This window comes from Pleurodeles waltl, chromosome 12, assembly GCF_031143425.1.
Source record: "Pleurodeles waltl isolate 20211129_DDA chromosome 12, aPleWal1.hap1.20221129, whole genome shotgun sequence".
Taxonomy (NCBI): Eukaryota; Metazoa; Chordata; class Amphibia; order Caudata; family Salamandridae; genus Pleurodeles; species Pleurodeles waltl.
Window position 1 is genome coordinate 67,413,647 of NC_090451.1, and position 17,686 is coordinate 67,431,332.

Here is a 17,686-nt window from a genome sequence, read left to right on the forward strand (position 1 = left end):
ATATGAAAGCTTTCCTCCTGTTGCATTGATGTACTTTCTGTGTAAAGTTCTCCATTACCTACTGGGGCAGTAGAGTCGAACGCCGGTGTTAAAACCAGTATGTAAATACAAATAAGTGGGGCTTCTTGGTTTTAGTGAGCCTGCAGCTGCTGCTCTTTTCTTTAATTTGATAGGTGGTGCTTTAAGGTTTGCGAGTCTCCTGTTTTTGGAAAAACAAAAATACTTAAATGAATCTTCTTGCTTTGCTTTACAGCACGCCTCCAGTTACAGCCTACTGCCACCCAGGCACTGCCGCCACCTATGCAGTCCAGCAAGTCCCAGGGGTAGCCTATGCTCCTGTGGTACAGGCTGTCCGGCCTGTTTCATCTGTAGCATACGGAGCTTACACAACCCATGCAGCAGATTATGGCTACAGTACTAGGCAACCGGAACTCCCGCCACAGCCCATTACCACACCAAATTACCAGGTTTGGAGTTACAGACATAAGCTGTTTTATCAAATGTGTTGCTAGTGAAAAGTGTAAGGCTTCATCGTTTGTTTTTCGTGACAGTAATTACATATTCAGTGCTGAATTTGAGCCGGTGGTTTCCGGTGCTTGGCTCCAACACATAATTCTGAGCATTGGCACTAATATCAGTCCATTCTGTCTAATTTTGAGATGAGCATAATCACAATGTTTGATAATTCAATGTATACTAAAGATATACATCACAAATGTACATTAGAAATTACTTTTCAGACTATTTCACACCATTCTAATAGCTTCGGCTGGCAGGGAATATTCTGAATTGTCAGACTTGCAGGAGTGGCATGGTTAGTGATTGTGTTGGTGCTGTTATTGGCAGCTCTGGCAGGGGCAATGGGTGGTTCAGGCTGCCCTGGTATCCTGAGAAAGGCCCTGGTACTTCATTTTCAGCAAATTAAGCTCTGATTCGTATTTCTTAAATGCACCGTTTCTTACAGCTGTCCTCACTTGTTTTCTTTTCTCTTGATATCTTACAGTTGTCTGTGGTATTCCCACCACTGCTATCCTTGTGATTTCCCAATTCTCACAGGCTTTATTCTCTGTTTCTACTCCAGTTATTCATCCAAGCCAGTGCTTCTATTCAGCCCGTACAGCATATACCATTTCTGGGTGCTTTATTTTTAAACAGTCCTGATACGTCTGCATTGTTTTTATCGTTTTTGGAGAGCAGACATTTGGCTCTCTTCTGACAGGGTTGCATAGGGTAATGGTGCTAAAACTGACAGGGACAGGACGCCTAGTTCCTTGAATTATACCAGTGGCACCTGTCCCTCAAGCTGTCAATGCCTCTGTGTCTTCTTGTATGCAGAAACCTATAAAACATAGATGGAATTTACTTTGCAGATATCAATTACAAATGTTTCTGGGTGTTAAGATATTAAGGTGTTTGCTTCCGAGAAGCGTACAGCTGCTGATCAGAGTTTAGGCCCCAGCTCAGTTGTGTGTATGCCCACAGCAGTCAACTGTGTGCACAACCCACTGCTTACAAGTAAGTTTAAATAATAGCCTCACAGAGTTAAGAACCTGCTGCTGACGATTTACTGTAATCTGTAGATCGAATGTTTAAATCTCAGGGAGATATACCGAGTTAATGCTGGCTTCATGTGTAACTTGTTGGACTCTGTTTCCAATTTCAAATGAGTTAATGCAAAAGTAGACATTGGTATGCAAGTTAAAGGTAACGTGTTTCAGTCTTCGACATAAGCGATCACACTTTTATAACCTTTTGAGATTAATAAAATAAGTATGATTTCCTTTTGGGCACGTTTTGGGTCTCCTTAAAGTTCCCATGAATGCATGTCCAAAGAATGGTCGTGTCTTGCATTATAGGTTGGTGCTTTGTGTTTCATTCACGGTGCATGGGGTTGGAGGCTGGCATGTGCCCCTTGGGGCATGGTTTGTTTTGGACTTGAGGTTCAAAGAGGACCGCAGGCTAAGCAAGGTATCTAGCTCGGACCAGTAGTGGCTCACCCACTATCTGGATTTTTAGGTAACCGTGTGAGATGACTGTGGTGTAGAATGCTCCAATTCAATCTGGTGTTTTCCGTGAGTTTTTGGGGGAGGAGAGCCCCCTGGTCCCTGAGCCTTCCTGGAGAGATTTGGCTTGTTCTCCTTGCCGTCTTTTTCGGTCAAGGTTGGGGACTTTGTTTGCCCCTGTCTATTTTCTAGATTCACCAGCTCCCAGTGCCTCCACATGTGGCAGTGTCGCTTTCCAAACTGCTTACTCTCATCACAATATGCACATTGAGTGCCATCACTCTACACCTCCACCATAGGATCCATTCTGGAACACCAATATTGTTGCAAACCACTCTCTAGTCTTCAGAAAAAGAACTGTAACTGAAAAGCATAAATAATACCTAAACTGTCTAATTGATCACAAACATGCAAGCGCCTCACTGTTGACTTCTGAATAATTTCACTCTACCCGCTTCAAGCACCATCAGGCAGAAGTCACTGCTCTTCCCCCATTATCAACTTGAGATAAAACAGCCTAAAGCCCATATAGGCTGTCATCAGAATGTTTTTTTCTTGAACGACTCAAAATGCCCTAAGATAGGCATCTTCCTTGTGTACCACTTCACCACTTTAAAGAACTCTGAACATTCCTTAGCCTACGCAATTTTCCCCTTTCTTCAACAACTTCATGCTTGGAGAAACCAAGCTCTGGAGCCTCAACAATGGTACTTGGCTAAATTAGTGAATGCATTTTCCTACCCTAAACTGACTTCTTTCTTTTTTCAGAAAATCCACTCTTCTGCCTCCTCTCCAGGACTTACATCAATGCATCATTTTAAATCTACCTGTCTGAATCTTAAATCAGTTTATCCTCTTTGAAAACCTTTACATTTTCAATTCACTCTAACACCTTTTATATAATAAGTTGTAAACAAGCCACAGCTGATACTTATCCTTCTGATGGATACAACTATCTGTGGATTCCTCACCTTATGAATTCTCCCAATACACCAGCATTCAACAGAAAAGATTCTTCCCAGCTCTCCACGTCGACGAGGAAGTCACAATTGCACAGCTCCATACGCAACTCTGTCCGTGCCTTCGACACTAACGGTTTTCTCTTAGCTCTCGAGAAGCTACTGTTTCGAAAGGTGTCTTATTATTTTCTGTTACAATGTCTCCTCCTAAAAAGACAGGGTTTAAACCTTGTTGGGAGTGCGGGGGTCGTATTTCTGTCACGGACCATCACAAGGATTGCTTCTGGTGTTTCAGTTCGGACCACGATGTAGGAGAGTGCATGTCCTGCCAAAGGATGAATTCGAAGGCGCTGAAGGAAAGAGAGGCTAAACTCTTTTTAGCTAAGGCAAAGAAAGGACACAGAAGTCATCGGAGGTCTAAGACTAGAGACTCGTCATCCCATAAGTCTCAAAAGAAGAGGCGCAGACACTACTCTCGACCTCGTTCTTCTAGAGGTCGAGCTCGGTCTCCATCCAGACGACGGCGTACAACGTGGCCTCAGAGTCCTCAGGCTTCATCTGCGCCATCGCTCATTGAAGTGGTTGAGTCTCCAGAGGGTCCTCACTTTTCATCTGGGGCTCAAGAGTCAGTGCCACAGGTTCCGGATCCAGCCCGGGCACCGCATGAAGGTCCAAGGTTTCCTGCCTTCCAGACTCCGGGAGCAGATCCAGCGGCATTTCTGGATGCCATGTTCACTATCTTCAATAAGGCTGTGGCCCCTGCTGGTGCACCGGCTGGTCCCACGGGTCCTTTGGCATTCTCCTTGGGCTCTCTGGCTCCATTCAAGTTGGCTCAGTTCGTGCCTTTTTATCAGGCTGACGATGCTGGTTTGGCGCCAATGACTTCGCCTCATAGGCCTCCGCCGCCGATGACATTGCATCATAGGCCTCTGGCCCCGATGACCCCGCCGCTTAGACAGACGTCGCTGATGACAGCGCCTCATATGCAGACGGCGCCGATGGAGTCAACTCCGGCGCCAGATGGTTCCCAGTCGGGATGAAGTGCATCTCCTTCTTCTCCCAGTCCGCGCCCATTGGTTTTGAAGCCGGCGTCGTTGACGTCGGCTAAGTCAATGTCAATGCCTAGGTTGGAGGCCAGGTTGAGGTCGAGGAGGAGACCGTTGAGACTCTTGGAAGAGCAAGAGTACCAGAGACAATTGTTGGAGGAAGGAGAGATTGCTGAGCCCTTGTGAGAACTTCAGGACCTAGACTCAGCTAGTGGGCTGGACACTTCCCCTGAGTGGGATCTTTCATCCCCCGGGGAGTTTACGGAAGAGGCTGCTTTCTTCCACTCTGTTATCAAGAAAGCTGCAGAATATTTGGACCTTCCATTGCCAGCTGCTGAGGTTAAAACTAACCTTTTGACTGAAGTCTTACATCCTTCTTCTACTTCAGCGGATCCCTTGCTCCCATTTAATGATGCTCTTACGGAGCCTAACTTAGAGATCTGGAGAAAGCCTGTTACATCACCAGCTGTGTCCGGAACTGTTGCAAGAAGATACAGGGTTGCTCTGGGAGATCTGGGATTTTTGTCACAACATCTGACTCCGGAGCGCTTGGTGGTCCAGGCTTCTTGTTCGGCTCCTTCTGCACCAGGCTCCTTCCCTGTTACTCCATTGGATAGGGAGCCCAAGAGGATGGTGCAGACGGCTAAGAAGACTTTTTTATCCTGCAGTATGGCCCTGAAGTCAGTTAATACTACCTGTTTGTTGGGTAGATATGTACACTCCTGATGGACACAGCTAGAGCTGTAGTGCCTAACTTGCCTCAGGATATGCAGGGACAGTTCCATGAACTCCTGTCGGATACCCAAGCTGCGGCTAAACAGATCATCCAGTCTGGTCTGGATACTACAGACTCAGTGGCCAGGGCGATGGGAACTTCAGTTGCCACTAGGAGAAATGCGTGGCTGAAGTCTTCTGGGTTTTCAACAGATGTCCAGGCAACTTTATTAGACCTTCCTTTCGACTGAGAAAAGTTGTTTGGGGCCAAAGCGGACTCTGCTTTAGAGCGCTTAAAGATAGTAGGGCCACAGCAAAGTCTTTAGGACTGCAGGCTTCTGCATCTACTCCTTTCAGGTCCTTTCGGCGGTTTAGGGGGTTTGGCCGTGGAGCCGCTTATCGTGGGAGGCCTCAATCCACGACTCAACAGTCTGCCAACCTTTCAACCTTTCATATAGGTCCTTTAGAGGACAGGGGACGGTTAGAACGCGAGGAGCCACCCAGCAGCACCCTCCCATCTTCTTCCTTTGGGGGAGCACAACAAGGAAAGCAGCCCTAGTTTTCCATCCATTTTAAGTCATGCTTCTCCCGTAGGGGGAAGGTTATTTCATTTTCTCCACGAGTGAGAGTTAGTCACATCGGACTCCTGGGTACTGAATATTGTGGGAAACGGGTAAGCCCTTCCCTTTCGGGAGTTTCCCACTCCCAACCCTCCCCGTCCTTCGTTTTGTTCAGAGGATCATCTCATGTTGCTTCAGCAGGAGGTTCAGGTCCTTTTATCAAAAAGCGCAGTGGAGTTGGTTCCAGAGCAGGAAAGGGGCCTGGGATGCTATTTGAGATATTTCCTGATTCCCAAGAAGGATGGTCGATTGAGACCTATCCTGGATCTGAGGATTTGAATTGGTTCCTGAAACAGGGGAAATTCAAGATGCTGACTCTAGCGCAGGTACTTTTGGCGTTGAACAAAGAGGATTGGATGGTGTTGGTAGACTTGCAGGATGCTTACTTTCATCCCCATTCTCAAGTCACACAGGAAGTATCTCCGGTTTGTGGTGGGGTCGCAACACTACCAGTTTGCGGTCCTTCCTTTTGGTCTTACTTCTGCACCTTGAGTCTTCACGAAGATGATGGCGGTGGTTGCAGCGGATCTTAGAAGGAAGGGAGTATCGGTATTTCCTTACCTGGATGACTGGCTTATCAAAGTCAAGTCTCCGGAGCTTGTGCTGCATTACCTCCAAATGACAACGCAGTTGTTGTTCAGTCTGGGTTTTACGGTAAACGTGCCCAGGTCTCACCTTGAGGCCTCTCAACGCCTCCTGTTCATAGGGGCAATACTAGATACAACATTGAATCAGGCCTATCCTCCGCCTCAGCGGATCCAGGACATTCAGGCGTTGATTACAATGTTTCAAACAGGAGCGGTTGTTTCAGTCCTCAAGGTCCTTCGTCTGCTTGGTCTGTTTGCTTCTTGCATTCTGTTGGTCACTCATGCACGTTGGCACATAAGGGCTCTCCAGTGGTGCCTCCGCAAGCAGTGGTTTCAACACAAAGGGAATCTCGAAGAGTTGATAACGATCTCCATAGACGCTGCAGTAGATCTATGATGGTGGGCTGTGGACGGCAACCTTTCCCAAGATGGCCGTTTGCTCTACCACCTCCAGTGGCCACAGTCATTACGGATGCTTCCACTCTAAGGTGGGGTGGTCATCTGGGGGACCTAGAGAGCAAAGGTCTTTGGTCTCCAGTGGAACAGACTTTTTGCATCAATGTGTTAGAATTGCGGTCAATACATCTGGTTCTCAAGGCCTTCCTCCTGTCCCTTCGTGTTCAGTCAGTTCAAGTCTTGACAGACAATACTACAGCGATGTGGTACATAAACAAGCAAGGAGGAGTAGGGTCGTACCTTCTCTGCAGTGAGGCTCTGCGGCTCTGGTCCTGGGCATGGGACCATCGGATTTGCTTAGTAGCAAACCATCTGGCCGGGATTCTCAACATTCGTGTGGACTCTCAGTTGGCATTTCTCGCCAATCATGAGTGGCGTCTCTATCCAGACCTAGTCCTTCACATCTTCCGGATGTGGGGTTTTCCACAGATAGACCTGTTTGCCACTTGCGAGAATGCGCACTGCCTGTCGTTCTGCAGCCTCCAGTATCCGGTGCAAGGAGAATTGGGGACGCGTTTCAGATGTCTTGGTGCGACCAGTTACTTTACGTGTTTCCCCCCATGCCCTTGATTACTTGGGTTCTGAGGAAGATTCGCCAAGATCGGGCTCAAGTTATTTTAATAGCTCCGGATTGCCCAAGAAGGGTGTGGTACTCAAACCTCTCCAACTCTCACCCTGCCCTCCGCTCTGTCTCCCTCACAGGGCAGACCGCCTACCGTAGTCTCTGGGGCAGGTTCTACACCCCCACCTCCAGAGCCTGCATGCCTGGAGATTGAACAGGGCAATCCGAGTTATTTTACTCTCACGCCAGAAGTGGTGGATGTTATTTTATTGGCCAGGCGACACTCGGCTAAGACTGTTTATGCCGGCAGGTGGGCGAAATTTGTGGCTTGGTGTGGAGAGAAATAAATTGATCCCTTGAAAGCCCATTTGCCTGATGTTCTGTTGTTTGCCTTTACTTTAGCTCAGAAGGGTTGTGCAGCTGTGACTGTCAAGGGCTATTTGTTCTTTGCCTTCCGGATCAACCTTCCTTGTTCAAATCACCTATAGTTCTTAGGTTCTTGAAAGGCCTATCTAATAAATTTCCCCCCACTCCGTTTCTCATGCCTCGGTGGGATTTAAATCTGTTTTTGACTTTTTTTAATGGGTTCACCGTTTGAACCTATGCATGCTTGTTCTTTAAGGTTGCTAGTCTTAAAGACAGTTTTCCTTGTTGCTATTACGTCCGCTAGGCGTGTGAGTGAGCTTCAGGCTCTTAGTGTCAAACCTCCCTATACGTCATTCTATGTTGACAGAGTGGTGCTGAGAACCAGAGCCGCTTTCTTTCCTAAGGTTGCCACTCCCTTCTATATGGGGCAGTCTATTACTCTTTCATCCTTCTGTCCTCCTCCTCACCCTTCAAAAGAGGAAGAAAGACTCCATCGCTTAGACCCGAGAAGGGCTCCAAGTTTCTATGTTGATAGAACAAAGGACTTTCGTTTGAATGACCAACTCTTCGTTGGATATGTGGGCAAGATGAAAGGCAGAGCTGTCCATAAAAGAACCATATCTAGGTGGGTCATTCTTTGCATTAAGATCTGTTATTCGTTAACAAAGAAGGTTCCTCCTGAGGGTATTAGAGCTCATTCTACCAGGGCTAAGTCTGCCACTTCAGCTTTGGCTAGAGGTGTTCCTTTAGTAGATATTGTCAAAGCAGCAATTTGAGCTTCCCTTCATTCTTTTGCGAAGCATTATTTTTTGGATTCGGAAGTCAGGAGGGACGGCCATTTTGCACATTCTGTGTTCCAGGATTTCTTGGTGTGACTACTCAGGCACCCACCTCCGAGTGCGGTACTGCTTTGGGACTCTATTCATAAGGTGATGAATCCACAGGTAGTTGTATCCATCAGAGGAACAAGTTACTTACCTTCGGTAACGCTTTTTCTGGTGGATACACTAGCTACCTGTGCTAGTCCCACAGACCCACCCGCCTCCCCGTTGCCTCTCTGGTCATACCAAGACTTATTTGTTATACATGTATATATGTTTTGATTAATTTTTATATAAATAAATGTTGTACTTATATTACATCAGTATGGCTATGTATGTATATATGTGCTATCGTGAGGTTGGTTTTCACCTGTTCGCCTCAAAGGCACGTAAAAAAGCGTGAAACTGACAGCACGCTGGTGAGGACCTCTTATTGCCACGGTGACGTCAGACGGAGTCGCGTGTGGTGCCGTGCAATTGTGACGTCCTCGTCGACGTGGAGAGCTGGGAAGAAAATTTTCTGTTGAATGCTGACGCATTGGGAGAATTCATAAGGTGAGGAATCCACAGGTAACTAGTGCATCCACCAGAAAAAGAGTTACCGAAGGTAAGTAACTTGTTCATAAGGTATCTGGATGAACCTACATGCCCCATGGCAAAAGACATGTGGCTGGATCCAAACTGGGTTGGCATGGTGTGCAAAATAACAATGGACTGGGATGCTGCCCGAGCAATTACCAGTAATTGACATTAATTGAGGCATTCCATGCCTCATTTTGTGTGATGGGTATGCCCAGACCTGAGTGCTCACTGTACCACTTGGAGCAAGCTACGTTCATCTAAAAAAAAAAAAACACTTTGGGCAAACCCGGTCATGGGTTGCTTGTGTTCTGGTTCTGGGTTGCTTGTTTTCCAGTTCACGGAGACCTGGCCTGGAGGTTTAATCTGGAGGTTGCTTGTGTTCCGATTCACAAAGACCTGGACAGGCAGTTTGGACTGGATGTTGCCAAAGTATGCAGCACTCTTAGTTTGAGTAATGAATTTATTAAGGCACTTCCCAGATATCAAATAAAAGCACACAAATATATGAACATAAGCATTTAACTTGAATGCAGTGAAACATGTGTATATGTTAAAATACTCACAGCAGTTAAACGATGACAGGCAACAAAAATTTCACTACATCAACTGCGAATATATGCAGTAAATATATATATATATATATATATATATATATATATGTTCGATGGCATGTGTAGCTGCAGATACACATGCTGTGCATATCCTGCCATCTAGTGTTGGACTCGGAGTGTTACAAGTTGTTTTTCTTCGAAGAAGTCTTTTCGAGTCACGAGATCGAGGGACTCCTCCCATTTCGGCTCCATTGCGCATGGGCGTCGACTCCATCTTAGATTGTTTTCTTTCTACCATTGGGTTCGGACGTGTTCCTCTTCGCTCTGTGTTTCGGTTCGGAAAGTTAGTTAGATATCGGAAAAATTTGACGGTATTGTTTGCGTTCGGTATCCGGTTAGTTAACGCAGATCGACACCGAATTTTGAAGAGCTCCGGTGGCCCTTCGGGGTTTCGATTCCCTGGCGGGGCCTGGTCGGCCCGACCACGTGCGTCTACAAGACTAATGGAACGGACCCCATTCCGCTTCTGCCCCGAATGCCACAACAAGTATCCTTACACAGATCAACATTTGGTCTGTAATTTGTGTTTGTCTCCCGAACACAAAGAGGATACCTGTGAGGCCTGTCGAGCGTTTCGATCGAGGAAAACGCTGAGGCCCCGGAGAGCAAGAAGACTTCAAATGGCGTCGGCGCCGTCAGGACACCACGACTTGGAGGAAGAAGAAACCTTCTCCATTGCTGACTCGGACGAGGCCGAAACAGAACAGACGCCGAAAACCGTGAGTAAAACAGCCCTGGCCAAAACTCACTTAAAAGTCATCAAAGCCCAGGGGACGCCACCGCCGGCAGGCCATGGCTTAACCCAAAAAATCGGTGACCGTCCATCGGCACCGAAAAAGGGCACACATGTGTCGAAGTCATCCGACTCCGGTCGAGATACCGGCACAGAACAGACTTGGCCCCGAGACACTGGTTCAGAACAATCTCGACATCGAGATACCGGCACCAAGATGAGTCGGCACCGAGAGATCGGAACACCGAAACTCAAAAAAGTGGCTTCGGAGCCGAAAAAGACTGTTGAAAAAGTTTCGATACCGAAACATCCGGCTTCGGAGCCGAAGACAAGTTCCTACACCGAGGAACAAGGGCTTTCCACACAAATGCAAGGCCATACATTCGGACAAGAACTAGAAGCAGGGGAGCCAGATTATACACAGAGAAGGCTCCATATCCAAAAGGAGACGGGGAAGATAAGAACTCTCCCTCCTATAAGGATGAAAAGGAAACTTGCTTTCCAAGATAAAGAGAAACAGCCACAGGCAAAGGTGGCAAAACAAGTAACTCCGCTACCATCACCACAACGCTTCCCGCAACCATCACCAATTGCTAGCCCACCTATGATGCAGTCTCCAACGCACACAGGCATGAGCCAAGATGACCCAGATGCATGGGATCTTTATGATGCGCCTGTGTCAGATAATAGTCCTGACTGTTACCCAGCAAGACCATCACCACATGAAGACAGTACTGCTTACACACAGGTGGTGTCCAGAGCAGCTGCATTTCACAACGTGACACTGCACGCTGAACCAATTGAAGATTACTTTTTATTTAATACTCTGTTGTCCACACATAGTCAGTACCAGAGTCTTCTGATGTTACCGGGAATGTTGAAACACGCAAAGCAAGTATTTCAAGAACCCGTAAAAGGCAGGGCCATCACTCCTAGGGTGGAGAAAAAGTACAAGCCTCCCCCAACAGACCCTATGTACATCACGCAGCAACTGACACCTGACTCAGTAGTAGTAGGCGCAGCACGTAAAAGGGCGAATTCACACACCTCCGGAGATGAGCCACCACCCGACAAAGAAAGTCGCAAGTTCGACGCAGAGGGGAAAAGAGTGGCAGCACAAGCAGCCATTCAATGGCGCATTGCCAATTCACAGGCTTTGTTGTCAAGATATGACAGAGCCCACTGGGATGAAATGCAGCACTTTATTGAACATCTGCCCAAAGAATTCCAAAAGCGTGCACAACAAGTGGTGGACGAGGGCCAAAGTATCTTGAATAACCAGATACGATCGGCAATGGACGCAGCAGACACAGCTGCAAGAACTGTAAATACAGCGGTCACAATTCGGAGGCACGCATGGCTACGCACCTCAGGATTCAAGCCCGAAATCCAACAGGCTGTGCTTAATATGCCTTTTAATGGACAGCAGTTGTTTGGGCCGGAAGTGGACACAGCTATCGAGAATCTGAAAAAGGATACAGATAGGGCCAAGGCCATGGGCGCGCTCTACTCCCCACAGAGCAGAGGCACTTTTAGGAAGACACAATTTAGAGGGGGGTTTAGGGGTCAAACCACAGAACCCTCAACCTCACAAACCAGGCCCACATACCAGAGCCAGTATCAGAGAGGAGGCTTTCGGGGACAATACCGAGGTGGACAGTTCCCTAAAACTAGAGGGAAGTTCCAAAGTCCAAAGACCCCTCAAAACAAACAGTGACTTCAATGTCACAAATCCCCAACACATAACACCAGTGGGGGGGAGACTAACAGATTTTTACCAAAATTGGGAGGAAATAACAACAGACTTGTGGGTCCTAGCCATCATCCAACATGGTTATTGCATAAAATTCCTACAATTACCACCAAATGTGCCTCCAAAAACACACAACATGTCCAAACAACACATGGATCTATTACAGCTAGAGGTCCAAGCGTTGTTACAAAAAGATGCAATAGAACTAGTACACAATCATCAGAAAGGAACAGGGGTTTACTCCCTGTACTTTCTCATACCCAAAAAGGACAAAACTCTAAGACCCATATTAGATCTCAGAACACTAAATCTTTACATCAAATCAGATCACTTTCACATGGTAACACTTCAAGACGTGATCCCCTTGCTCAAACAACAAGGCTACATGACGACATTAGATCTCAAGGATGCGTACTTCCATATACCCATACATCCTTCACACAGGAAATACTTAAGGTTTGTAATCCAAGGAGTACATTACCAGTTCAAAGTGTTACCATTCGGGATAACAACAGCACCAAGGGTATTTACAAAATGCCTTGCATTAGTAGCGGCACATATCAGAAGACAGCACATACACGTATTCCCGTATCTAGACGATTGGTTAATCAAAACCAACACACAAGAACAGTGTTTTCAACACACAAAATACGTCATAGAAACCCCTCACAAACTAGGTTTCTCACTAAACTACCAAAAATCACACCTACAGCCGTGTCAAATACAACAATACTTAGAAGCAACAATCAACACAAAAAAAGGGATTGCCACCTCAAGTCCACAAAGGGTACATGCATTCCAAAACGTAATACAAAGCATGCACCCAAACCAGAAGTATCAGGTAAAATTAGTGATGAAACTACTAGGCATGATGTCCTCATGCATAGCCATTGTCCCAAATGCAAGATTACACATGTGGCCCTTGCAACAGTGCCTAGCAACACAATGGACACAAGCACAGGGTCAACTACAAGATCTAGTGTTGATAGACCGCCAAACACACACCTCGCTACAATGGTGGAATCATATAAATTTAAATCAAGGGCGGCCTTTCCAGGACCCAGTGCCTCAATACGTGATCACAGCAGATGCTTCCATGGTAGGGTGGGGAGCACACCTCAACCAACACAGCATCCAGGGACAATGGGACACTCAGCAGAAACAACTTCACATAAATCAGCTAGAACTACTAGCAGTGTTTCTAGCGTTGAAAGCATTTCAACCGCCAATAGCCCACAAACACATTCTTGTCAAAACAGACAATATAACAACAATGTATTACTTAAACAAACAGGGAGGCACACACTCATCACAACTGTGTCTCTTAGCACAGAAAATTTGGCATTGGGCGAATCACAATCACATTCACCTAATAGCGCAATACATTCCAGGAATTCAAAACCAGTTGGCAGACAATCTCAGTCGAGATCAACAACAGATCCACGAATGGGAGATTCATCCCCAGATACTACAAACCTACTTCAAAAACTGGGGAACACCGCAAATAGACCTATTCGCAACAAAAGAAAACGCAAAATGCCAAAACTTCGCATCCAGGTACCCACAGCCTCACTCCAAGGGCAATGCGTTATGGTCAGGGATATTTGCTTACGCTTTCCCCCCTTTCCCACTCACTCTGTATCTAGTAAACAAACTGAGTCAAAACAAACTCAAACTAATACTAATAGCACCAACTTGGGCACGACAACCTTGGTACACAACACTACTAAACCTGTCAGTAGTGCCTCATATCAAACTACCAAACAGACCAGATCTGTTAACTCAACACAAACAGCAGATCAGACACCCGAACCCAACATCGCTCAATCTAGCAATCTGGCTCCTGAAGTCTTAGAATTCAGACATCTAAACCTCACACTGGAATGTATGGAGGTCATCAAACAGGCTAGAAAACCTACTACAAGACATTGCTACGCAAATAAATGGAAACGATTTGTTTATTACTGTCATAATAATCAAATTCAACCATTACAAGCGTCCGCTACACACATTGTAAGCTACTTACTACACTTACAAAAATCTAAGTTAGCTTTTTCATCCATTAAAATACATCTCACAGCAATTTCAGCTTATCTGCAAATTACACATTCAACTTCACTATTTAGGATCCCAGTCATAAAAGCTTTTATGGAGGGTCTAAAAAGGATCATTCCACGAGAACACCACCAGTTCCTTCGTGGAACCTCAATATTGTATTAACGAGACTCATGGGTCCACCATTCGAACCCATGCACTCTTGTGAAATGCAATAATAACTTGGAAAGTAGCCTTCCAAATAGCTATCACATCTCTCAGAACAGTAAGTGAAATACAAGCCTTTACCATACAGGAACCCTTTATACAAATACACAAACATAAAGTGGTTCTACGTACAAATCCCGAATTGTTGCCAAAAGTTATATCACCGTTCCACTTAAACCAAACTGTGGAACTCCCAGTGTTTTTTCCACAACCAGACTCTGTAGCTGAAAGAGCATTACATACATTAAACATAAAAAGAGCTCTAATGTACTACATTGATAGGACCAAACAGTTTCGCAAAACAAAACAATTGTTTGTAGCGTATCAAAAACCTCATACAGGAAATCCAATATCCAAACAAGGCATTGCCAGATGGATAGTGAAATGTATTCAAACCTGTTATGTTAAAGCTAAGAGAGAACTGCCTATTACACCAAAGGCACACTCCACTAGAAAGAAAGGCGCCACAATGGCCTTTCTAGGAAATATACCAATGACAGAAATCTGTAAGGCAGCCACATGGTCTACGCCTCATACATTCACTAAACATTACTGCGTGGATGTGTTAACAACACAACAAGCCACAGTAGGACAAGCAGTACTAAGAACTTTATTTCAAACAACTTCAACTCCTACAGGCTAAACCACTGCTTTTGGGGAGGTAACTGCTTACTAGTCTATGCACAGCATGTGTATCTGCAGCTACACATGCCATCGAACGGAAAATGTCACTTACCCAGTGTACATCTGTTCGTGGCATGAGGCGCTGCAGATTCACATGCGCCCTCCCACCTCCCCGGGAGCCTGTAGCTGGTGCAAGTTGATTAAAATTAAACTCGTACATTTGTAAATTTGTAAATATAATACTTTTAGTCACATTATGTACATACATACTTACTCCATTGCATGGGCATTATTACTATATACACAACTCCTACCTCACCCTCTGTGGGGAAAACAATCTAAGATGGAGTCGACGCCCATGCGCAATGGAGCCGAAATGGGAGGAGTCCCTCTCTCGTGACTCGAAAAGACTTCTTCGAAGAAAAACAACTTGTAACACTCTGAGCCCAACACTAGATGGCGGGATATGCACAGCATGTGAATCTGCAGCGTCTCATGCCACGAACAGATGTACACTGGGTAAGTGACATTTTCCATATATATATATATATATATATAAGTCAAGCTAAATAATTAAGAATTAAAATGCATCATCATGAGGGTTGAATCCATCATCCTTGGCGAACGTCCCTGAAATGGGATTGTCCTGAGCAGTGTGTTCACTCTCAGACGAGCTCCTCTGTCTAAGCGTTACGTTTTCCTCTCCCTTTATACCTTAAACTAACTCAAGAGGAAGATTTCAGTAACACCCCTCCCTTTGGTTATCAAATTCACACTCTGGCCGTACTCCGTCTGTGTCGAAAACACACAAAAGAACTGGCCAGGCCCCAATGTGCATTCCTGAGACAGAGCAAACATTCTATTGTACACTCTTATCATAGCGGCATCACCCATGATATGTTCTTGCTCGGTATGACCCTACTCTGGTGAGAAGAGCGAAAACACGTTCAGTGTGGAAAACAAGCTCGGTTTGGAAAAACCCTGCGCCGCTACTGTGATGGCACTTGAAGCTAGGCACAAAATGGAGTCGAGATGGAGTCTGTGGTCAAATACACTTAGCATTACACTCCACCCTTTGACCAGTGATTCTCATAGCATACTGATCTAAAAGTAACTATTTTTGGTCTAAACATAGTAACTAGGTTAGGTATGCATTGTATACAGCAACATAGCATTATAATACAAATTACCACAAGTATTCCACCTAAAATGGACCGAAATTGATTAAAATGAGGAAGCCAGCTAAATAACCAATCCCACAGGTAATTTGACATGCTTGATGTGACTAGCAGCAGAAATAATATTCGTAGAAGACATGCTATTATTGACATTTTTACATATTTTATCACTTCTTTGTTGACATAGTACTTGTTCCCACAGGATCTCTTGAGGAGACTTCTTTATTGCCTCAAGGCGCATTTGAGCACACTCCAATTATGTGAGTCTCGTATGTTAAGTTGTAGCAGACATCACCAGCAGTAATATTGTAAGTGATCATGTGTGTTAGGTTATCCCATTTTTCATCTGTTGTCTCTTGGCAAAACCTACAGAATTCATACAGTGTAATGTGAGACAATTCATCACTTTCTTCCACCGCCTCGTCCTTGTTGGTGCCATTAAGTATTTGCAGAAAATGCTGGCAGGAGTCAGTTTGGCAACGAAGCACGTAGAAATTACATCAACAGTGCTTTTCATATTCGTCATGAAAAATCTGATCGATTAAGCACAGTTTGTGCCAGATAAGTCCAAACATTATGAGGTTGGTGCATTAGAGATGTCGATCGGCGCTATCGGTGAGTCACTTTGGAGCTTGCAGCTTTTGGTCCCGCCTGACCCCCTCACGGACGAGTCCAAAGGGAGACCACTTAAAACAGCTAGCACAAAGACACCTCGTAGTATGATCTGTAAAAAAAAGACAAATATGATCATTCTTGCAAATAACATTTATCAGCTGGTTCCTACTCCCACTTTTCATGTCCTGGTTTCATGGCTAACAAAACATTGTCTTTGCCTTTGGCTATAATTTCTGCTGGCTCAGGACGAAGATTTGGGGATTCTATCCACACTTAAGCACCAGGATTTTTGTCAGTTGATCCCAGGTCTCCCTTCCCACGCACTGTAAGAAGGGCTGGGGCAGTCCCATTTTTAACTCTTCCTCCATACACTGGAATGATGACAATTTGAGCAATTCTGTCTCCAGGTTGTATTATCAACTCAGCATCCCCACTGTTCAATGAAATTACTTTGATTTCTCCTTGGTAGTCTGCATCGATCACTCCCCCCAAGACCTGAATACCTTTGAGCGCCAGCCCAGATTGAGGAGCAGTCAATCAGAAATGCTCTGGGGGAATCTGTGGGCTTCAGTTTGTACATGTTCAAAGCATCCAAATCAAGACCTGCAGATTCTGGTGTTGCTCGGTATTGAGCTAAGGCTCCTGTTTTTGTCTCCCAATACATGATAGCATTTGTTGTGACATGGGGTTGTATCTGTAATGCTGGGGTTAAAATTTGCATTAATGGTGTTTCTGCTTTTGTCAAGGGTCTATTATTAAGTATCAAAAAGGCCTCATTCAAATGATCTCTCTAATTTCTCAGGGTGCCGAACAGTAGTTTTCGTAATTGGGCCTTTAGTAAGCTGTTCATTCTCTCAATCAATCCTGCAGCTTGTGGGTAATATGGAATATGATAAATCCATTCAATATTGTGTTGTGAACAATAGTCTTGCACTAATATACCTTTAAAATGTGACCCGTTGTCCCTCTGGACCTTCAGTAGGTCTCCGTAAAACAACATTAACAACTCTGGCGTTTTGATGGTGTTAAACTGAATAGCACGTTTTCATGGAAACGTGATCAGATATCCAGAATAAGTATCCACCATGCAGGCGTATTGACACCTGCGACTATTCAGTAGTGACCCAAAGTAATCAGTTTGCCATATCTGTCCTGGCAACTTCCCTCTCCCCAACTGACCTCTGACATTTTGCG

General features: G+C 45.3%; 1 protein-coding gene across 1 annotated transcript in view; it reads left to right on the forward strand.

Annotated features, from left to right (window-relative positions):
* ZFR2 (zinc finger RNA binding protein 2) overlaps positions 1 to 17,686 on the forward strand; it is a 641,917-nt gene that overhangs the window by 92,393 nt on the left and 531,838 nt on the right. Inside the window, exon 2 of the mRNA XM_069216682.1 lies at positions 254 to 467. Within this exon, the coding sequence (XP_069072783.1) occupies positions 254 to 467 (214 nt within the window). The remainder of the gene's footprint in view (positions 1 to 253; positions 468 to 17,686) is intronic.